At 43.0% G+C, this 23,831-nt stretch overlaps 1 protein-coding gene across 4 annotated transcripts in view; it reads left to right on the top strand.

The window, feature by feature from the left end:
- The first annotated feature begins 210 nt into the window (after positions 1–210).
- vav2 (vav guanine nucleotide exchange factor 2) overlaps positions 211–23,831 on the top strand; it is a 215,923-nt gene continuing 192,302 nt past the window's right edge. For 3 of the 4 annotated variants that reach the window (XM_085793900.1, XM_085793901.1, XM_085793898.1), the window contains exon 1: positions 211–871. In XM_085793900.1, the coding sequence (XP_085650026.1) occupies positions 668–871 (204 nt within the window). In that variant the 5' untranslated portion in view covers positions 211–667. The remainder of the gene's footprint in view (positions 872–23,831) is intronic. The other variant, XM_085793899.1, reaches the window with a different exon arrangement.

The raw sequence follows: 23,831 nt of genomic DNA, 5'->3' as shown, positions 1-23,831 counted from the left end.
ATTTTTGACGTTGAACACTGACGCGGTAGGTGACTCCAGACTGGTTTATAACAACTAAACACACTTGAAACGTTGTGTTTCCCACTACTACTACTACTACTACTACTACACACACACACACACACACACACACACACACACACACACACACACACACACACACACACACACACACACACACACACACACACACACACACACACACACACCGTGTTGTAAGCAGCGCTGAGCGGTTCACTGAAACGTTCGACTGGAGAGGTCGATGGGGCTTACATGACAGACACCCCGCTGCATCCAGCTGTTTTATTGGTGAGCTCTGACTGACTTCACGCCTTCCTACTGGATATGTTGACACAACTTTTTAAGAATGAAGAAGGTTCCCACGGATCGTCAGTGTTTCGTGCTGCCGCCCGGTTTGGAGAGACGGTGTGATTGTAGTGTTTGTGCAGCTGTCCTCGGACAGAGCTGACATGCCTCTGGCTCTGGGATGGGGATCTAGCGCGGTGACGTACTGCGATTAACAGAAAGTTGTGAAACGACCTGATTACTGAGCTCGTAGTGAATGATTGACACATCCGGCGCTGCTAGGGAAGCGACCGTGAACGCGCCGTGAAAGCAGCTCGTGGACTCGGGTTCTACCCTTTTTCGTTGAGGAGACAGAGCCGCTATGGAGGAGTGGAGACAATGCGGGCGGTGGTTGATAGACTGCAAGGTCCTGCCCCCCAACCACCGGGTCGTGTGGCCCTCGGCGGCCGTCTTCGACCTGGCCCAGGCCCTGAGGGACGGGGTGCTGCTGTGCCAGATGCTGCACAACCTCTCGCCCGGATCAGTGGACCTGAAGGAGATCAATTTCAGACCCCAGATGTCACAGGTGAGTCCCCCCCCCCCCCCCTCTTGTTGTTAACTTCAGACCCAGCAGGTGATGCGTTTGATTCACAGCTCCAGGCTATGTCTTGTGACAACAGCACACCATGCTTGTGTATGCATTGCTCTGCCTGTTCTTCACACCTTTGGGGGGTTTGCCTGGGCAGCCAGAGGGCAGAGACACACACACACACACACACACACACAGAGAGATGTTCCAGGCGTTTGATTGGATTGTGTGGAGTGAATGGAGTGACATTTTTTTTTCTTCACCATTATTGGATGTTTTCCAGTTGGACCACAGACTGTACACTGAAACTTTCCTGTTGCAACAAGCCCACTTCTTGGCCCCGGCCCAGTACATCTGTGATGATCCGGTTAAATACAGCAGCAGCAGTAGGAGCTTAAACACCTCGGATGAACACAAGAGGGTGACAGCTCAGACCCAGGTGGTGGCCTCAAGGCCTCAGACCGCATCATGCCTGTAGATCTGGTTTCCTGCAGCACTTCAGGTTGAAATCAACCTGTTACCAGGAATATTCAATATCTTCAGTAGAAATACCTCATGGTTAATTAATTTCAACACATCATCTCATTTACTCTAGATTAAAGGATTAGAAGTTTTTTTTTTATGGTCTCATTCCAAGTACAAAGAAGGCGAAAGGAAACATTAGCTCAAGGAAGAGGATGTAGTGCGGCTCCATCAGTGAACTCTTTTCAAAATAGACTTGATCATTTCTGGTCAAAGAAGGATTTGTTTTAAATAAATAAAGGGAGGTTATTGAATTGTAGCCTTGGTTTTTTTTATTAGTTTTTTTTGTTTGTTTTGATGTTGTTGTTATGGATTATTCTGTTATATTGGTTATTGAAGTTTCTATTTGTGTTTATTTTTTGTATGTTTGTCCTTATTTTGAGTCTGATGTAGAGGATTTATCCTGTATCAGATGTATTTTCATTAAATTTCATTAATATCAGTGCTAAGTTGAACTATTTGCAGAAGTTTCCTTCTCTGTTGTTGACTCTTTGAAGTGATGTGTGGGTGTGGCGGTTCAATACAGAGAGACAAATGAATGGAAGCGCTGGAAGGGTTACCTGATACTTTTAAATCCTTTTTGCTTTTGAATTAGCAGCGCTGTCATGAAGGTGCCAGTGGGTTTGTATGGTTTTACCTGCGCCACAAAGAGGCGTATAGAGTTGACAATAGGAGTAACAAGTGTGTTTATAATAAGACCCAGAGGAAACACGAGTCTAGGTTGTGGTACAATTAGAGGTTTGTATTGTAGATTCCACGCGCCTGTGTTTCTGGAAAGCTCCCTCTCCACTTCATCTCACTCCACATTTCCAAAGCCAATACGAGGAAGTGTTGGGTGCCACAGGAAGTTTACGTGACCACAGCAGCAGGGTAAAAGTGCACTGTGGCCAACCTTTCTATTGACTTTTAAACGTCTGGAAGGTGGCTCCGAGGTGCCGCCGAGCCTCCATTACTGCATGGTGTGTGGTGAACGGTGTGTATGGTGTATGGTGTGTGTGGTGAATGGTGTGTGTGGTGGTGAATGGATCACATTTGCCCGCGTCCGAAATTGTCTCAGTCGTTCTCATTGTCGTGCCCTGCGGAGGCCAAAGCGGCTATCACACCACAGCTATTGGCCGCAGACGGCAACAATTTCTGGACACAATTTCCAAAACACGCATCTGTTTTTATGACGTGTGAATATCTGACTTTAAAGGGATAGTTCACCAAAATTCTAATTTCTCATTATCTACTCCCCCTCATGTGGACTAAGGGCTGGGAGAAGTTTCAGAGTCCTCCGTGGCTTCTCTGAGTTACAGCGGGGCTTCCGTGCAGCACTGCATGTCCATATGACGGTTGCGAACGGAGCTCACTTTTCTTCGTCCAAAAAGACACACCAAAAAACATCCAAATACCTCCATAGTGCTCGTCTGTAATGTCCCTCTTGTATTGAAGCCCCGACATGAGAAATTGTTCTGAACAAATTAAATAAATGTATGCTTTAAGCTTGTTTGTAGCGGAAGCTCCCGTCCAAATCTCGCGCGATTTGCATTGACACCCAGTTCACGGCACCGCAAATCGCGCGAGATTGTGGCAGAGCAACACTGGGAGCTTCCTCTACAAATAAGCTTAAAACATAGACTTATTTAATTTTTTTTCAGAACAATTTCTCATGTCGGGGCTTCAATACATTGAAATTTGAATTTTGGGTGAACTATCCCTTTAAGTGTCTATTGTTGAATACCACCTCGAGTAAACCCTCCCTGCTTTTCCTTTGTGTTCCTGAGATAATGAATTGGTTTTGCACATAAAAAGATTGTTATTAAACAGTAGTTCTGATAATGATTTAATCTGTGAGGTAATTCATTGAGCAAAAAAAAAAAAGCCAAATATTTTGGTTCTGGCTGCTGATAAAGTGAGAATTTGCTGCTTTTCTCCGTTTTAATTGCACATTTTTGGACAGCCTGTCAGCCAAAGCTATTTCTTAACATTACATCATGGCTCTGTGAACCTTTGATCCTCTTTTCTGACATTTCTGAGACTAAATGCTTTAATAAGAGTAAAACTGACAAATTAATCAGCGAAAATGAACGTTAACTGCAGCCTTAGTGTCCGGTCCTTCTCTATTTGCCTCGTACGCGGCGTTGGCCTCGTCTTATCAGCTCCAGAAGCTACTGACTTCCATGATTACAAGGAGAGAGAGAGAGAGAGAGGGGTCTGGATGGCATGCTTTGATCCGCCCACTAATCCCATGCTTCCCAGTCCCACTGTGTGGATCTGCAGTGAGGGTGGAAGGGGTGTCCTCGGTGACAAATTGGGTTAAACAAAATCCTGGCAGCAGAACAGTGGTATGTGATTTATGATAAGGAAAAGGTCAGAGCGCGTGTGCTTTTACACTGGGAACACACCAGAGTCGGTGGCTCAGCCAGATGAAGAGGAGGTGAAGCAGAGCCATTACATTATTTGCTCTGGACGGATTTTCTTTTCCCATCAACAGCTCCGTGGTGATTGATAGTTTCCGAAAGTTTGAGTTTTGTCTCTCCGTACGCCTTTTCTGTCACCCGTTCAGTACACTCAGATTTGTTTGACACAGGAAGTGTGTGTTAACATGAGCCGTAATGCTGTGTGACCTGAGTCAGACCCGTCTTTTAGTGCAAGTCTAACACTCACAGAAAAGTCATGGGCTTCTCCTTTTTTTCCCCCATTGACCTGCTGATTCTGTTCAGTTGCTGCTGTTAGCAGACCCCTAATCACAATAATGCTTTAAACGTTGGCACTGATCCCAGTTTGTGCTCCAGTGTGTTATCATTGCATTCTGTACAGCACAAAGGGAAGTTTTTGAGGTTTTATTGGTTTCATAGTAGACGTTTTGGCATGTTCTATGAGGCTGTAAAAGGCTTATTTGATTTGGCTTACCTGTGCTAGGAGATCCTCGGTTCAAACTGAACCAGGCCAAAAATGGTCTTTCTGTGTGGAATTCTGCGTATTTTTATGTCTGCATGGGTTTAATGCTGAAACAAGGAGTCACTTGATTGATTAATCCATGAAATGAAAACGATATCACTTCCATTTTAGTCATTCATAAAGTATCTGCTCACTCCTGCTTCTCAAATGTGGTAGAGTGCTGGACAAAAGAACGATGGTGATGTCTGTCAGGCCTCTGATGTTGGTCTGGCCTGTAGACTTAAGGGAAAACAGTCATTCACTCACAAATGAAGGACACAGAATGATCCATGAATTGCCCTTAGGTCTAACCATAGCTTATATGCTACCTCTGTTATAGCATGATGGGAGATATTATGGGATACCTTTTACTGAATACACCACAGGAACATTCACTGTTTGCTATGAGGAACGAAGGCTGAATTGATAAAACTCCTCAACTACCACTGAACACTGTTATAAAATCAGCCACTACATTTACACCAGACCTTCAGACCCCACTGTACACTGCTGGGTTGGATATGACCAGCTGACAGCATTGAGTTTTAGTGTTATGGCTGTTACGTGTATATTATCACAGTGTGTTTTTTATGGTCACTTTTCCTACATTGGATTAACTCAAATATGCTATATTGGCTTATCTTATTTATCAAATAATGTCCCTCATGACAGCTTCTGCTGCTGTACCAATGTTTGTCAACCTTTGCAGATTTAAAGCATGAATTGGATATGCTGTCAACTGAACTTGATTTAGGTTCTGAGAGGGATAACTAAACAATCTAGAAAGTGTATTTAATGTAACATATCATGGAATTCTGTAGTGCAAAAGTGTCTTTCCTGCCTTCCCAAATACATACGTAGCCTATAATAAACTATAGATTAATAATCAAGTCTGTCAAGGCTCACAAACTTTAATTGTTGGCACAGTTGATTATTAGGAGTATAGTGGTTAAAGCTTCTCCTTTTTTCTTTGTCCTTTTCCTAAACACTTTGGACTGGCTTTCATTGATAATAATAACTTAGTGGTGTGGTGTGGTTAAAGCAGAAGTAAGTGATATATTTGTGTTAATATAAGTCTTAAATAGTTGTATCTTCCGACAGCAATCACTTCTATAGAGTGTTTGGTCTGAAACACGGGTCTGTCAGTCACTCTGCTCTGCTCTGAGCCGAAGAGAAAACATTTATCGTATCCTACAGTTTTTATCCAATGAGGAGAGAGAACGGCATGCAGGGCTGTGTGTGCAGCCAAGGAACGCCATGAATGTGGCGACGTAGGGACGAGGACTGTTATGGTGCGTTCAAGGAAACTCGTATTTTTCCGACCGTGAAGTGGTACCAGTTCGATCTGGTACGAGTTCACGGGTCAGAAGTTACGAGTGGCCGTTATAGTGACTTTCACCGGTAAAACAGGTCGGAAAAACACGAGTGGGTTGCCTGGAACGCTACAAAGTCGTAAGCTGTGACTTGAAGCTGTAATTTACGATTTCAAAAGCCTGCCTGGAACGCAGCATTAGCGAAAACGACCGGACCACTTACTTCACTAGTCACTATAACGGCCACTCGTAACTTCTGACCGGTGAACTCGTACCAGATCGAACTGGTACGACTTCACGGTCGGAAAAATACGAGTTTCCTTGAATGCACCATAACAGTCCTCGTCCCTACGTCACCACATTCACGGCGTTCCTTGGCTGCACACACAGCCCTGCATGCCGTTCTCTCTCCTCATTGGATAAAAACTGTAGGATACAAGGAAAGTTTTCTCCTGGGCTCAGAGCAGAGCAGAGTGACTGACAGACCCGTGTTTCAGACCAAACACTCTATAGAAGTGATTGCTGTGGGAAGATACAACTATTTAAGACTTATATTAACACAAATATATCACTTACTTCTGCTTTAACTTACACTGCAGGTAGGACTAGTATTTTTTTCATGAGCACCACCTAAGTAGTCTATAACATAATTTAGTGGCAACTTTTTTGATTGATTTTACTAAATAGTAGCCTGCAAGTTGCAGTTTTTACTGTGAAGAACATAAAAACATTGGAAAAATGGATATTGGCTGACCTGAAACGTTTTTATGAGACTACTAAGTGAACATAGAGATACAAAAAAAAGATGTGTAATTCAGTTTCTGAAAAAGTGAGCCAGCGTTGGTACAAAAAACTTTTAAACTGTAAAATTTCTCCGCTTCGTTGTGAACAGAAGAGGCTCACACAGAGAAGCTATGATTACCTTGATTTGGGTGGTCAAAGAAATCCCAGTATTGTATTTTAAAGGGTAGTGAGGCATTTCTCCTTACCTCAAGGTTGTAAACGGATGCTTAATGAGCACTGGTGTTCGGAGATGTTTCAGAGCTCAAAGTGTACATATCTAGAAGCATCGCCTCAGGCGGCGTCTGAAAGACAAAGACTGAGCTCTGCTCTCTTTTGCAATGTTTTTTTTTCCCTGTTAGTGAGGTAGTTGTGAATACCTTTGGGATGACTCAGACGGATATGTTTGTGTGTGCTCTGCTTTTGTCTCTATGTGTGCGTGTGTGTACGCTAGCTTGTTATGTTGTTGTGTGCATGTCTGTAAGTGTGTGTGTGAGAGAGATGTTACAGTACCTGTGCTCAGATTGAATCAGTGTTGGCTGAACCCAGAGATCTCCTGCAGCTTCTCTGTGCTCTGCGGGGCTCTGCGGGGCTCTGCGGGGCTCCACGTCTCACACACAGCCTGCTGCTCCCACTCACAGTAATTGAGATTCTTCCTCTTTGTCCTGCTCCCACCAGAAATATTGGCTGCTGCTGGCAAGTAACCAGAGCTGATTTGAATTAGGCTGTTAAATTCTGCCATCAATATGTTGGCAGTGGCAATATAAACAAGGATAATCACCAGTGTATCAAATGGGGGTTCCATCCTCTTTCATTTTCTTTTTGACTTGTCTATTTCATGCCAAAACAGAGGAGAGATAGTTAAAGCTTGTTTGGTTTTTTTTGTTTTTGTGTTATTTTAGGGGACAGAAACACCACGAGCGAAGTGGATTATTTTGTACAGCGCTAAAACTGAAAGTCTGCCTCTTGAAAGAGAATTTGAGATTAAACGCCTCCTTGCCCACCTGCTGTGGGGAATATTGTTATAAGCCAAACTGCTGGTAAAAATAATTGAGGTTTCACTGTGGAGTGCTCCAGAAAAAGTGGGTAACTGCTAGCTTGTCAGAGAAGGTGCTTTTGTTTTTTTTACTTTCTGTGTGTTACTCGGAGGGTGTGGTATGTGGTCAGCAGTGGACTTTGAGCAGCATTCTGAGATGACTGCAAAACATGAAAGCAATAGGAGTTGCCTAGGTGAAATTGTGCTAGCTTTGCAGGAGCTAGTCATATTGACAGTGTAGGCTAGACATAACAAGAACAGATATGTGTTCTCTCTGGTTATCATCAATATTAAACTGTCTGGAAAATGCATATTATCTTGAATTGTGTAGCTAATTGTTATCCCACCATGTATAAGAACTGGTTATGGCTAGCTAACGGGTTGATTCCCAAACCTTTGTTTTTGTCACTACCTGATACATTAATTCACTTGTCTTTTAGCTCTGATTTGGCCTCCACCAGCTTTTTAGATAAATATCTGGGTTTTCAACCTGATGGCTTTTCAATTATTTCTACTGTATAACGTCTGCTGACAGCTGCTTGAAGCAAACCTGATAGACCTCAGCATGTTTCCTGACAGCATCTACCAGCTGCAGCTTGAATGAGGGTGACAGACACAGAAGAAAAGGAACCATGCATCTGATTTAGTGTTGTAATCTTTTCCTCTACATATTGTCCCCATACTTACGTAACCTTGCTTATAAGATAAATAACTAGTTCCCTTCCCATCTGTTTTTTAGTTCACTACACAATGATCCAATTGCTTGGTTGTTGGTTATGGTTGTTACACTGAAAGCTCTTTCTCAAAGGGCTCAGTGGGGTTGGGAATAAGATCAGAGAAAGGGTACGAACCGTAAAATCGCATGGTAAATTCCATACTATTCTGAAATCCTAGGTTTGTGACTAGCTTGGGGAGGGGTCTGGTGGCTACTGTAGACGAGCACCCACCACTATCTCCCTCAGGAGTAATTTAATCTCAGCATTTGGTCCACGGTTGACCCCCTGACCCTGGCCCCTGCCGGATGCAGGTAATACTGCTAATGGAGCTCGTTAGAGACACGTCCCCGGTTGCACAGCTGGGACGGCGGCACTGGCAGTTAATGGGATTGACAAGGAGCGAATGGGCCAATGCTGGGGGTTTCTAACCTTCTGTGTGATGTAATCCTACTCCTAAGGTCATGAAAATCTTTTTAACTGAAACTTTTGATATTCATGTGGCTTGCAGTCGCACGTTGACATTTCCAGAACTGGCCCATAAACAATGTTTATGGATGTTAATAGCCTTAGTCTCGACCTGCCAGTGCATATGGCAATGCTATGACATTAAGCAGGGGGGGGGGGACATTTGCCATCGAACATGTTAAAGTACTTGTGGCATTTTTGATAAGCTGAGAAGGACGAGTCCTCTGCCCGCTGCCCGTGTTAGATTCCCTGTGACCTATCAGATGCTGTGGCCTGTAGCATCCAACAAGAAGCTCACCCTCAGGTAATGCCAAGTGCACTCTGCATGCAAAACAGTGTTGTTCCCCTGAGGAGTGAGGAGCAGTGTTTTTCCTCACAGCAAGATGAGAAACGAGCTAGGACAGGGTTAATGAATGTCACAGAGTAGGGACATAATATGTGGTGAAAGTACCACAGGCCTTCAGCACAGTAGCCTGCTCAGGGGTTTGGTTTGCTAGTTTGTTGCCATGTCTGTCTGTATCAGTGTCATGCTGTTCTGGTAATTGGTCCTTTAGTTGTAAAAAAAAATAAATCTTTCTGACTAACAAAGCATTTCAGGTAATTTGCTTGAGGTATGAGAACATGCCACAGAATCCCTGTTTTCAGTTCTACACAGAAGACAAGTCATAAGGAAGTAGATGAATTTAGTCTGTCTGTGTATTGGCTGGAAGAAAGACCACGGTTCCTGCTGGTAAAGTTGAGAGAAAACTTTTCTGTTGACGTATGTTGTCATCTGACCTTGTTGTCATAGTAATATTGCCCTAACTCATAATCAATAGGATAGATTGGGCAAAATGCAACTCAAGACAAACCAAAAATATGTAATATTCCTTTAATCCCAGGGGATATAGAGGGGGCGTGGCCATGCATTGATCCGTACTTTAGGTATATTTCTTTTCTTGACCTTTCATCCTGTTTTCACACTGAGGAGGAACCACTGCTGACCGTGTTCCCAGCGTTGGTGGGAATCCACTGTCCTATTGAAGGCTTGTTAGGGTGGATAGATACCCCGGGGCAGGAGGGAGGTGGATAGATACCCCGGGGTAGGAGGGAGGTGGATAGATACCCCGGGGCAGGAGGGAGGTGGATAGATACCCCGGGGCAGGAGGGAGGTGGATAGATACCCCGGGGCAGGAGGGAGGTGGATAGATACCCCGGGGCAGGAGGGAGGTGGATAGATACCCCGGGGCAGGAGGGAGCTTGGAGTTCCTCAAGTTGAAGGACAGTCTTGGTCTCCACTTGGCCTAAAAATAAGTATTTCCTTGGAAACATTAGTAACAGAGTACCAAAGCAACAATGAGGGTTTTCCATGCCCAGCTGCTTCTGTTCAACTTGTCAGCTAAGTAAGAATTTATTCTGTTGGAATAACATTTGTCAGCTGTGCAAACATTTGAATATCCTTCGTATCTTAAAAAAGGTGTTGAGAGGTTTCTTTATACTTATGTGGTGCTTCCACTTAGCGCTGTGTAGTGCTTTTATGACAATCAACTTATGAATATAATATATATGAAAAAAACAAACCTCATCACACTCTCATCTCGACAACACGTGTGAATAACAGAACGAATCCAGTGTTGGCACAGAGGTGTGAACATCTGTCTCAGAATACACCACTTAAGAGGCTCAACATCAGATGTGATGAACTGAATTCATCATTGTACTGTATTATGCGTTGTATAACCAACTAAAAGCAACTGCCCAGTAAAGATTAAAAAAACAGTTTAAAAGATGCAAAACGATTGAGGCACTAAAAGCCAACTAAAAACTTCCTGTTACAGTATCTATCACATTAATTAGAAGATAAGATGAGATGAGTTCATGGATTGGACCAGAGACTTAAGTTCAGTTTCCAGTGTAATGAATTCAACTGTTGTGCTTCCTGTTTCCTGGTTATTTCATATTGTAGTGAGATGAGGAAACCTGACTTGAACATGAACAAGTTTCAGTGCAGTACATGGATATAGTGTTGAACTTTGCTGCATGTTCAAGTTCTTTTTTCTTTAATATATAAACAGTTAGTAGTTAACATCATGACCTCAATGCAACAACAACCTGGTACGCGGTTCAAATAGAACAGATAAATGATGGGGATACAGCAGAACGTCAGGTTTCAGACTCTCTCCACATTCATTAGTTTGCCATAGGCTCTCATAAAACATAAATATGAGGCTGTAAAAGCATAAAGCTGGTTGTGTTATGAGAGGAAGTACAGCGCAGACTTAAACAGAAAAACAGTTAAGTTGCTGTTGTATAATGCAGCAGTCGAATGAATTGCATCGTGGTTGAGGTCAATATTCATCATGTACAAATGAATGGTCGCACACAGACCTCTGCAGCGCTGCACGCCCGCTGCTTGTGCAGTGGGGATAAAGAAACAGGAAGTGAATTTGGAATTCAAACAAGCCCCTTTTTTATTGCTGACTTTCTACATGGGGTAAATACCTGCTACATCTGTGCGCGCTATCTTGCGCAATATTCACTGAGGCAGATTTTAGGCTCAATGCAAATACTTAGATTCCCCACAGACATTAAGGAACTATTCAAAGGAGGATGTAATAAAAATAAAATCAACCACAGGTTAGTAATCGGGAAATAAAATCAGTAATTTAATACCTAATAATGAAAGGCTGTTTATTGTAGTTTAACCTGTAACTTTTAGTCAGTTGATTCTGCTGTTGACTGCACAGTTTAACCCTTTCCACCCAGACTTTAATAATTGAAATGGTGAGCACTCAGCTGCACAGGCCCTGGTATGAAGGTGTACCGTTGTAGAGCATCACGGGTTGAGCATTTTGAAGTACCAAAATTGCTGGGATGTTTGGATCGCTGCGATGTCAGTGTGTGTTTTATCTCAGGGCTGATCTGTGGATGGATATGTGTTGGGAGGTGCCTGATGGTGAGGGAGCATACAAGAGAAACCATCTAGTGTTTCTGCTCTCTGGTGCAAATTCATAAATTGTTACATTACAGTACATGTTATCCTGTGTGAGAAATTGTCTTCATTTGGTCTCCTCCATTGGTTTTGAACATGACTCACCCAGTTGATGCTGAAAACCAGAGCCACGCATGTTATCGTCACTCCTCCACAGAAAACCCTCAGAACACTCATCTGCCTCTTCCTTCATTCTCTTCGCTGCATTCCTCTGGGAACGCTGTGAGACTGGAGCACAGCGTTTATACTGGGAACTCCGCGTTGACCTATAATTCTCTCAGACTGACAGGCAGAACTGAAGTGTCATGTAAATGCAGTTTACAGTAACTCATTTTTTTTTTGTAAGTGACGGCAGCATTACCTGTAATCCTTGTGTGTATAAAAACATCCTGACACATGGATCCTTTTGTCTGCATCCTCATTCTCATATCTTATCTAACTAACCCCCTGGGGACACATTACGCTTTGAGGAAACAGATCCACCATTGCCTTTTTCCACCAGAGATGGACAAAGAGATCACGGAGCCTTATGGAGACTGTCTGGTTTCTGAAGAAGCTCCATCTGCAGAGCGGTTGTTGGAGGTGATTAGCACGAGCATGCGGTGGAATGGCAACCTGAATCTTTCCACAGCCAGCCCATGCTCTGCTGGGCGCCATCGCTCCACAGCAAAAAAACAAGAAAGGCGAGGCCGCAGTCTTGTCTCTGTAGTGGCCAGCCAGATGGTTGAATCTCTCCCCTGCCGTTTCTCTTAAACCGCACCACAGAAGATCTCTCTCTTCTTCTTTTTTTAATTGATTTAGACTGTTCATTTGTTAATCAGTCTCCAGTGTGTTTTTTTCTCCCTGTATTCTTTCAGGCCAATTACGTTCATCCACAACTGTCAGTAAATATCACTTAGCTTTTGTTGGAGCAGTGCTGTTGCTAGGAGTCTAATTCCAGTTGTTGTGGTAGTGGACTGATTGTGGCTGTTTCCTGCGGTCGGGAACAGATTAGGATCTGAATTGTACTGCGGGGAGAGGCACAGCATTCCCACCCCCCCCCCCTGCGGACACCTCCAAACCCAGCTGTACGCATGTACACACACACACGCACACACACTCCAGTACATTAGCAGCCTCTTTCTGGAGAGAAGATAAACAGCTTCATAGTTTCTCTATCTCTTGTCAAGGGAAACAGATATTATGCACCACAGTGATGCACTGCCCAGTGGCTGCTAAGTATAGGAGGAGTGTTTATAGGTTGCACCAGCCATGGATTTTTCCAGTTTGTGCCACAGAATCGCCACAAGAAGCCCCGATATCCCATTACTGACGCGTATTGATCATATCACATAATTGGCTGCGGAGTAGGAAGGGCACAAAGGTAGGGTTACAGCAGCAGACTGAGTCCCGTAAAAGGCCAGTGCTTATTGATCTCCTCCACGGCTCAGTGGCTTGTTAATCATGCAAACAAAGTGGAACAGTGTTGCAGGTTATGGAGGGCGGAAGAGATCATTTCCTCATGTCCTACCTTTGGCTCAGGGTACGCTCCTTTTGTGATTTGTAATTTTTAACTCCCAGCTGATTAAAGTAGATTTGGTTTTCTGTTACAGCGTCTTTCAAATATTGTGGAGCTCTGCATTCATTATATTATTTCTTAAGATAATTATTAAGATAATATTTTGTGTATACAAAGTAGAGACTTACTGTATTGATTCTATTAATGGATAAAATGATTGGACCATAAATTGCCAGATGGTATGGGTTTATAAAGTTTTATTTTAGCACCATCACTTAATCTGATCAGTAGGTAGATAGAACCCTACAGATATGTTGTCAACTACATGATAGGACACTATAAGGAGTGAGCCAGTCTAGTATTTATGAAGCTGTAGCCAGCTTGTGTTTGCACTTTTCTTCTGACATTTCACCAAAGTGATGGATGAAAATCACAACAGATCAATTTTCCGTTGAACTAATCAGCCAGTGTTCTCAACACTAATAAACCGCTCAGCATGAACTTGGGCCTGCAGATTCAATTTTGAAATTAATCAGATGAGTGATTATGGGCTTAGAAAAAAACAACAAAGAATCCCATCATGGTGCGAAGTGTAATATTTAGATGTGAGAAAACAGAATCCCCACCAGCAGCAGCTCCAGCTCCAGGGCCACGCTGAAGGACGCTTTAGCAGGGGCAGAGTCCTGCCAGCAGGACTACACCCAAGTAGTGTGGTTGAAGGTCGGCAGCTTTAACCACTAATATCTCCAAATACAGAGGAAACAAAACCACCTCATCAGTCTTCAACAGGCATTCATTGGTATTCTGGAGCTTTCTAATCAGCCCTGAAATTCCACATTGTGAGTCTTTTTCCATTAATGTACCTGAAATAAGCTGCCACCTTGCATGCTAATTAAATTGTAATTGTCACTGTTAACAAAAGCCATAGAAACCTACTTTGAGTTTTTATCTGCTTTGGAAGTTATCTTCCTGCTTTTTCCGAGCAAGTGAAGAACTCCTGGTGGACGAGACGGAAAAGCTTTGGGAGGTAAAGAGGAAACATAAATCACATAAATCAGTTGTGAGAATGTACATATTACATTACGACTATGCAGAGTGTTGCAACGCTGAAACATTTTACAACTGTTCACACTTCACAGACCTCAGAGCTGTATACGCGTCGTGTTTATATTTAGTCTACTAGTTGACTACATCGCCGTGTGAGGGCCTGTTTTCTTTCATTATGCAGTTGGCGTGTCAGTCCTGCATCGTCTAACTCAACATCTCGCTCCTCCGTAGTTCCCTTTGTGTCTTGGTTTATGAATGAGATGTGTTTAATGTTCGTGTTATTTACAGCCCTTGTAAACATTTTTCAGCACTTTCACTACTTCAGACATTTGAGTCAGGAGTGGAGGAGTTTTTTTCAGTTACAGATAGAAAAACAGTATTGCCACGGTTTTCTGTACACACATACAAGTTGTCCTGTCCATCTGTGACTAATGATATTTGCCACAAAAAAAAAAAATCTCCAAAGTGGCAGGTAAACTTCCTCAATCCCATTCCCCTTCTAAAAACAGGTGAAGAAAACAGTTAAACCTGCCACTGGTTTGGTGTTAGCATAATGAAGGCGACCGAGTGTGAAGAGAGAAAAGCTAAACAATTTAGAATTAATGGTGGAAGCTCCTGGGGGAAACAAAGAGGGGGGAAACACACACACACACACACACACACACACACACACACACACACACACACACACACACACACACACTCAGAGGCAGAGAAGGTGGAGTCAGAGAATCTGATTGAGAGGAAGCTTTTAGTGGCTTTCTGCTGTGAAATTGAGCATGTCCCTCACACTGACGTCCAGCACCCGTGTAGTCTCCACAACTCACCCTCCACGACAGACAACGATTTGCTTTAACCTGGCTACACAAGGCTGTGACAACAAGCAGGGCTTACACACACCAACACAGCGGTAGACTCTGGGTTAGAAAACCTGTCCACAAGCCCGTAAACCTTCATAAGAGTTTAAAGACCAAATAAAGCCAGATATTTTTCTTGTGACTAATTCCTTTAAGAATAATCTTTGGCCTGACCTTTGACTAGGTTGTCAATTATTAATACACCCATGATTCCTTCTTGTCCCAGGAAACTCTGTTGACTGTGGAAGGCCTGCTGAACTCACACCCCGGTCAGCCTTTATCAGGTAGTTAGTTGGTTATAGTTCATGAAGCTGAACTGACACTTCATTTTCTACATGGAATCTGGCAAGACTACAAACAGTGAAGGACCGCAGGGCAAACCTGCACAGACTCTTAAAACCAATAAAAGTCACACATAGTTGAAGACACACATAGTTGAATACTTTCTGAGCACATTTATAGAAAAAGAGGTTATTGCTCCTCCCCTTTAGCCTCAAATGCACCAAGTCTACCATCTCTATCCACAGCCCTTGGGTGTCGTAGACTCTCAGCAAGCCGGAGATGTTTATAAATGTTTTACTAATGTTGCGATGTCAGAGATTAATAATTTACAATACTAAGAACAATAATTGACATGCAATTCGAGGTGTCAGCAGCTTTAAACAGGTAAATAGACGTCAATGGATAAACAGACAATCTTCTAAGAGTAATACAGTCTAATACAGAGACTAAAGCAGCCTGATAAAGACTGCAGTGTTTAAGAGGTAATTTTCAAGGCTGCAAGTGAATTAGAATATATGAAGACATACTTTTTAATATCTACTCTCAGACATGAATGGGATTGTGAAGATATTGGAGGAACTGTTAAGCACATTTGCATCAATTTCTCCTTGTTTGGTGTGTGGGATGTAAAATTCCTTGTAGGACAACAAATCTCATTCATAATAACGGGCCAAACAATGTCTGTGAAATGCAATTAGCAGTGACAGGCTTGATTCATCTTTCTGTCTCTGTTTATCCAAGTTTTCCCCTTTTCCTTTTCTGAGGAGATTCACAGCTTCCTACTTCCTGCTTAGCATACGGCCTCGGTGGGTTAGAGAGCGAGTGAGAGAGAGGGTTGTGTAATCCCCCCCCTCCTCCTCCTCCCCTCCCTTCCCTTCCCTTCCCCTGCACTTAGCCAGACAACAAGAAACATCTGGACAGAGAACAGAGAGTTCAGAACGCACCCATCCCCACCTTGGATGAGTCCAACAATGCTTGGCTCAGGACACCCTACTGTTATCCCACAAAGCCCCGTGCAAGTGTTGCATTCTTATCGTGACTTTGCCGATTTCTGAGAAGAGCATGTGGGTGGATTCTGTTGTTGGGAGCTCGCTGTGTTGTGCAAAGTGTGTAATTTTCTTTCTCTGAGTGGGGTAAAAGGTGTTATTTTCCTCTCTACATTTCTATCACGGCAAAGCCAAACTGTTTTTCCAGAGGTTTTAATGTTGTGTATCTTCATGCTGCAGGTGGTGTGTTTTCTCCCTGATGCTCACATCTCGAGCTGTTTCACTTTACTCTTCCATCATTTAGAGGATAACTTCCATCATTTCCATGATCCTTGGTTAAGATCACAGTAAACGTCCTGTATTCACTGGCTTCTGCCGCTGTTGTATTTTAAGCCGTGTGTAGAGAAAGTTCGCTTCACTGGTGCCACCCAATCTTTTTTTCTACATCAGTGATCCCCTGTGCAGGTGCTGCAGCCAGATTTAGAACTGTGGAATAAAGTGGGCTAACTTCTGCTTTTATATTTGCCTTCTTATTCAACTGTGTCTGTTTCACTTTTCGTTCTTTCCCGCTTGTGTTCTTGCTGTGCTGGGCCATGTCAGGAGACAGTGGTTGGATGCAGCGGATACATTTCACTCAAACTCATGCAATTGATTTAAGTTTTCTGCTTCAGTGGACAGAATGGGTGGTAGGCCTGTGGTTCTTATTGTAGTTGTGGCCACGACTGCCATGCAGAGTAAAGCAGAACCCATAGGCTACACTGTTACATAGGGCTGTAACACACTTTAGATTGAATCTCACTTTGACAGGAGGCAGTTTTAAAATTACAAGAGACAAAATTTGAATGTGTCTTAATCTTTGCTTATATAGTCACAACCTCAAACCTCAATTTGCCTCCGTTTCTTGAAAGTGAGAATATTCTTCACACGCTGTGGTTTGTTTGACGCTTAGTCAAAGATAGTTTGTAGACACACTTAGTGATGCATGTGTGTTTCAGGCAGGAAGCTAGTGTTAGCAGCTAGCCCAGTAGTTGTCAGTTTGTGGTCTGATTGATTGACTGACTGCTGCAAAAGTCCTGTCAGCCTGTGAAGCCAGTGTGACTGCTAGCTGCAGCAGCAGTAGCACTGTTAAAGAGAAACTAAGCAGGATTTTCCCATCGCTGTGCTACATTTTTACCTTACCTAACCTGCAATCTTTTATTTATGACAGTTAAGACTACACAAACATACACGTCGTAACATCTTATATGATAGCGTTATCCACCGCTCCATGGATTGATTTTTCACCAGCTTTGTTGCAAATGCACATGGCCAGGCGGAGGGTCAACAAAACAGAGGAAAAGCGACTGGACTCGCATAGTTCCTCTTTAAAACTAATGGTTGTGTTAGCAATATAGCATCAGCATCGTGACAAGTGACTTACCAGCCAGTGTTTTGATCTTATACAACACTGGGTCTATAGCCTACTGCCTTAGTGTATCTGGGAGTGTTCCTATCAAATGAGTATGTGTGTGGGTATGAAATTAAAGTGAAATAAATTCACATAAAAGTTGGCTATTTCAGATTGACTGGTTGTTGTAATAATATAAAAAGCACAAAGTGTAGTATTAGACTATACATGTATTTGGGTGGAATTACAATTTAAAAAAAAAAAAAAATTATATTTTGCTTCCCAGACATTTATTTTATTGTGGAAATTTGGCTGTTAGCTATCTCTGTGTCTTTATCACTTTAACCAGTATTTTTCAGAAATGATTGGAGCTCCTTGGATTCACATTTGTCACACAATGGAACTGTGTCCCTCCCTGCCCTCGTCTTTTCAACCATGTATTCATTAACTGGTTGATAAAAGGCTTCTCTCACAGGAGAAACGTCCTTTTCATGTAGGAAACCCTCTGCCGTCCTCACCGTCAAACACCTGCCCTGCAAAGGTTGTAGCCTTTGGTATACAATCGAGACATGTGGCTGTTTCCACTTTGCTGGCCAACCTTTAGCTGAGGGGCTGATTGTATGTTGAGTTTGACCTGCTCGTCTTTGCCCCCGGCAGCGCTCTTTCATTTCTCTCGTCCTTACCTTGTTTTTCCAGCGTGACTTGACCTTGATAGAGGGGTATAGGGGGAGTAGGGGATCACATTTTCTCCCTGACCGCCACACTCAGATAGGCCTGTGAGATGATGAACTACGCTGCTCGCTGACATTCATCTTTCCCACCTTCTCTTCTCTTCACACCTCTCACCTCTTTTCTCTTGGTCGTCTCTTTGTTCCGCTTTAGATTTAGAGGAAATAAAACTCATATGAGATAAGGAGGAATATTGTCCACATGTATTTTCTAAACTCAATTAAAGGACATTTCTTCTAGCTGCCTACAGTATTTCTGCATTAGGAGGAGCTTCATAGCACAGTGACTTGCCCCATTTAAGGGTGAGCCCCAAGACGATACACACATTGTATTAGGTTATGAAGCAGTGCACAGACATATTGCATCTCTTAGGCATTTAATTGTCTTTAAATGTCAGCACGAGTGATGATACTACTGGGAGATCATTACAGGCCTCACTGGCTTAAGAACGCTACTTCTAACCAGACAGCTGATTCGCTGTTTGACTGGCAGAACTGATATATTTTCTCCTGGTGGAATTTAATTTGTGTAATCATGGAGACAGCCTGTTAGGACCCACAGCATCACTGAAGACTGGTTTGATTGATAACTACAAATCTGTTCTAGTCTTTGCCCTGTCATTCATGCTGCTCTGTTATTGGTGGGAAATATACTAGCGTTGTGCCGATTGGCGATCCAATCGTCTATCGGCGATTGGAAGGACGATCGGCGATGTTTTGTTTTCTTGCCGATTTTACACACACACATACTCTGTACTCACGCAATCTGTTTGTTTTGTTTTAATGAAGCCGCTCCTCTCACTGCTTCCAACAGATACTCTGTCAAATGACTGTGTTTCACCAATCAAATGCAGCCACTGGCGACGTCCAATCAGACGGAGCCAGGTAGTCATATGACCGCACACAACATCTCTGTGGTAAACAGGGTGGCCACTCCGCCTCACATTTGAGGAAACACGTTTAGCTGGTGTTGTGGCTGTGACTAGGCTGCCGACGCCAGCCCTGTAACTGTATGTCACAGCCCAACGAGGTGTTCACTAATGCCACAAATAAATTACGTCCGCCATGAATAGATTTTTCGGCTTTCGGCAACGCAATATCGTTCCGTTCATTGATCATAGTGCTCTTTCTCCGTTATTAGCCCTCACAGAGAGAGAGAGAGAGAGAGAAGCGCGCATGCATGACAGCAGGGCACAGTAAAAGCGAAACTCATACGCCGCCGCCGCCGCCCCCCCGTCGAACGTACGGAAGGCCCCCCCCCCGTCGAACGAACATGTACGGAACGGCCGCCGCCCCCCCGTACCCCGGCGATAGATAGGTCTATCGGCGATCTCCAGGGAGGGCGATTGGGACGATCTGAGAATGTCAAAATCGACCAACACTGAAATATACAGAAGATACTTGACTGCAAACCAGTCAAAACTAAAACGGCTCTTTTCTTTGAATGTTTAAGGATGAGAATGTAGTTCATGATCTTAATTAACAGCGATGAGGTTGATTAGATATATATTATCTAATCATGGAGAATGTTTTAATTCTTTGTTATAGTGATTTATGCACCAGTCTCATTTGCATGTCTGGACCACTTGACCATGTAAATACTGATATTATCAACGTAGAGGAAAATGAGTGTGCATTTAACGGCTCCCCTGAAGTGGTGTGTCCTACAGAGTTCTTACCATTTTTGCCTTTTATTGTTGAGTGTTGACAATAAAATTTTAAAAAACACACCAGGATGGCTGACTAGAGTCCTTTGCCAAATCTGTGAGTGTTGTTGGTGTGACCCTTTGTTTAGCATTGCAAGCAGCGTGGGTCAGTCCATGTGTTGGTCAGTTGGTCCATCACCATCACAGCTATTTGGTAGATTGCCATGGAATGATGGTTTTGATAAAATATTTCTTTTATCGATTTGTTGTTGCAACCCTAGTCCTTATTTTTGTTGGTTTACGTTCAGAGATTCAAACGTATTCAGCAGCTGGTTTGTTTTCGCCCATTCTTCTCCTGTGAACATGGCACTGCTTTCTACATAAGAATGTGTTCCTGAATCCAACTGCATGCTCAAAGGTGTGCGTGTATGTGTGAGACACTGTGTTAGCTAGAGAGCCCGAGGAGCTTTAGTTGGGTATGAAGGTTCAGCTGTCACCCTACATCTGTGAGATTCCTACAGGAGCTATAGGTCGGGAGTGAAGGTTTTGAGGGCAGACTTGAGGGCGGTAGGAAACTTCCTCATCGAAGAACTCCATGAAAGCAGACAGCTGAAAGTTAGAGGCCTGTGGCCCCCGCGCACCCCTGCTGACACTCCTGTCGTCTGTGCTTCCTCCTCCATTAATTAGAGGAGCCCTGGCTAGCATTGGCGGCCGGAGGAGGAGAGACTACTGAAATATTTAACTTGAGTACTTGTACATTAGGCTACCTCAGGCAAAGAGAATATTTAAACATGTACAAATGTTCCCAAATGTACAGTTTTCAGATTTGAGAGTACTGTCAAAGATTCAGTAGGTTTCAGTCAGAGGGAAACTAATTGGCAGCAGTGGATTAAGCCATAGGAATTAGCTTTCTTCAATGAAATGCACCATTTACACTTTACCTTGTGTTCACTCAGTGCTGTAATGCTCATAATGTGTTATTACCTTGATCCCTGTATTACTGTCATTGCTGTTAGAGACTTTAGCACCATCATCAGCAACTGTGTTTGTTGTTCACAGCTTTGTTTGTGAGACCGGTGTACTTTTATCAAGGTTATGAGACAACAAATTATTATCCACCCTACTTTGCATCTTCTGCAGATACAGAGGATAAAACACCAAGATAAGTGTGGGAACACCAGCACTTTAAAAGCCGCTGTATCCTTGAAGCGCTTACTCTAATTAAAACAGAGTCCACCAGGCACTGAGAGCAAACAGGAGCCTGCACAGTACCTCGTCTTCAGTAGCACAATCAAACCGGCGGAATAAAAAGAAGACATTTCCATTTCCTCATCTGCTTAATGACAGGTTCCCAACGCCTCAGGATAAACAAGGATGTGGTAATGAGAAAAACAATAGGATGGCTTGCTAGACAACAAAATGTGATGGGAACAGAGGATTCCCTGCCATTTGTTTTATACCGACTTTAACGATGCACTTGATTAATTGGCTGTTTTGTTGTAAAGCAGTTTGTAGCAGCACTTAACTTCGTAACAGCCCGAGGCAAAGCAGTGTAAAAAACTTTTAGCTAACATCTTTGGGATGGCCGTACCAGCCTGTTTTTGACAGCTGTGTCCCTAAACAGTCGACTGAGCTGGAATGTACCAAAACAAAATGTCCCCTTGCATGATTTTACTCTTCTGTACAGCATCTGCTTCTTCAATTATTCAGCTTTCCTGAGATCATTAGGCCCATTTCTGATCTTATGTAGTAGAAAACACACCTGTCATCACAGCTGTACTTGGAATTGAATGGTCGCCACATAAATCTAAAACTTGCCAAGAATCCTCAGAGGGATGCTGAAGGTTTGGTGTAAATTTGTTGCCATTATAAATCTCCACGAAAAATCATAGCAAAAAAAAAAAAAAAGGTATTGAATCTGTCCAGACTTCCCAAGAAAACATAATTTATGCATCGGGTCCATTTAACTGGAAAGTAAGAGTGACAGTTAAGCTTCTGCTTCAGCACATGTACATAATGTTTATTGACTGACTGACTACTGTTTGCAGTTAATAATTCATAGTCAGTTTATGATCTGACTTTATATGATACCATATGTTCAGAGCGTTCTTTAAAATGTCACATGAACTTCCACATTTTGAACCCAGATTATAGATGATCATGCATAAGCTTTATAAGGTTCTTCATTTCAAACCCTCATTTCCCCATTCACAGGGTACAAAGTTGATCATTTCTAACAATTCAGTTCATCTAGTTAAACCATTTCAGTAATTGTATAACTTACCATCATGCAGCTGTCTTATGCTGACTGGAGAAAGTGACCTCTTGACAAGTTTATTATCAATATTTATCAATGCTGTCTGTTTGCATCACACATTTAGACCTGAATTACTCTCATGCACATTCAGCAGTTTCTCATGCTTTAAACAGTTGTCATGGGAATACGATTATTGATTGTTTAAAAAGTTTAGGGGACGTAATTTACTTTTATGGCTTCAGCAGTTTCAGTAGAGAGACGCAACAGAATACACTAGCCCTTGAAATACTGGGCCCTTTCACACTTCAACACCTGGCATGTGACACATTGAGTGATGGATTGTTGATTTTGGAAACTTTCAATAATTGCCGAAGCCGCCTCCCCTCCTTCCCGCTCCATCACGACGCCGCCTCTGTACTTTGTTTTAGGCAAACTGTAGCCTTTAGCAAATGGAAGAGCGTGGGCCGTTGTCTAGTTTGCATTTCTATCTCATTGGGCCATCCGGAGCGCTCGTGTGAAAGATCTGCCTGTTCATTTGCTGAATATTAAAGCCATCTGTTGGCGTTTGCTTCCTCCTCAGGACATCCCCCTTGACGTGTTGTGTGTTTGCCATTCATTTATAGAGCACGTAAAGCAACCCCACAGTCCAATTAGATTAGCGGCGCAGACAGACGAGACAATGAGCGCACACACGCGTTCAGCGGAGGGTGGGAGAGGACGGTCCTGGCGTGCTCACCCAACCTCACAGACTTGTGCACATATGCAAATTTGTGTGCATATGCCATCTGTAAACCCTGACTCTGCTTAACAAGTTCACAGTTACAGTTTTAACCCTTTACCTGCCACATGCTCTGCGCTATCTGACTTTTGCGAGTTCCTTTTTATATTAGAATCATTTATTCAGTAAAACACACACAATTAAACAAAAAAAAAAAGATGTAATCGTCACACAGCGGCTTTAAAACCACACTTCAGACGTCCTTTACCACAAGTCTTTATCAACAGTATGCCGAGTCATAGTCTTCTCACGGCCATCTGCGCGTGTTGCCAGGTTGTGATGGATAGTTTCCATGCCGAGAGCAAACGTGGTGATTGGTTGGTGCTGGTGGACGGGAGGAAAAGCCTGCGCAGGCTGATCATGGTGCTGTTACACAGAGAAATTGATCACAAACTCCTGAGCGTACCGGTCGGGCCCGAGGTTTAATGAATAATTTAAATGTGGATGATGACTCAGCGCTCGTAGCTGCTGGAAATATATACAGTAGAATCCAATATAGTGTGTTTTTGTTTAAGGGGTGAAGTGTCAGAAAGAGAGGCAGGCTAATGCTGATTTGTGTGGTATTAAAATATATCCATTTGCTTTTCTTCAGTGAGACTCATGCAGAATTGATACTGATTCCACTAAGCATGGAGCTGAATGCAGATATATTTTGCCGCTTCCCCAGATTGTCCCTGTACTGATATCAGTTTTTATGAGCACAGCAAATGTTTAGTTAAAAAAAAAAAAATAATAAAAATAAAAAGACTTCATCACTCTTCATCCT

This window comes from Trachurus japonicus, chromosome 12 (genome assembly GCF_045865225.1).
Source record: "Trachurus japonicus isolate A0001 chromosome 12, Traja_1.0".
NCBI classification, from domain to species: domain Eukaryota; kingdom Metazoa; phylum Chordata; class Actinopteri; order Carangiformes; family Carangidae; genus Trachurus; species Trachurus japonicus.
The sequence above is the reverse complement of the archived record's forward strand: the minus strand, read 5'-3'. Positions and strand labels throughout refer to the sequence as shown.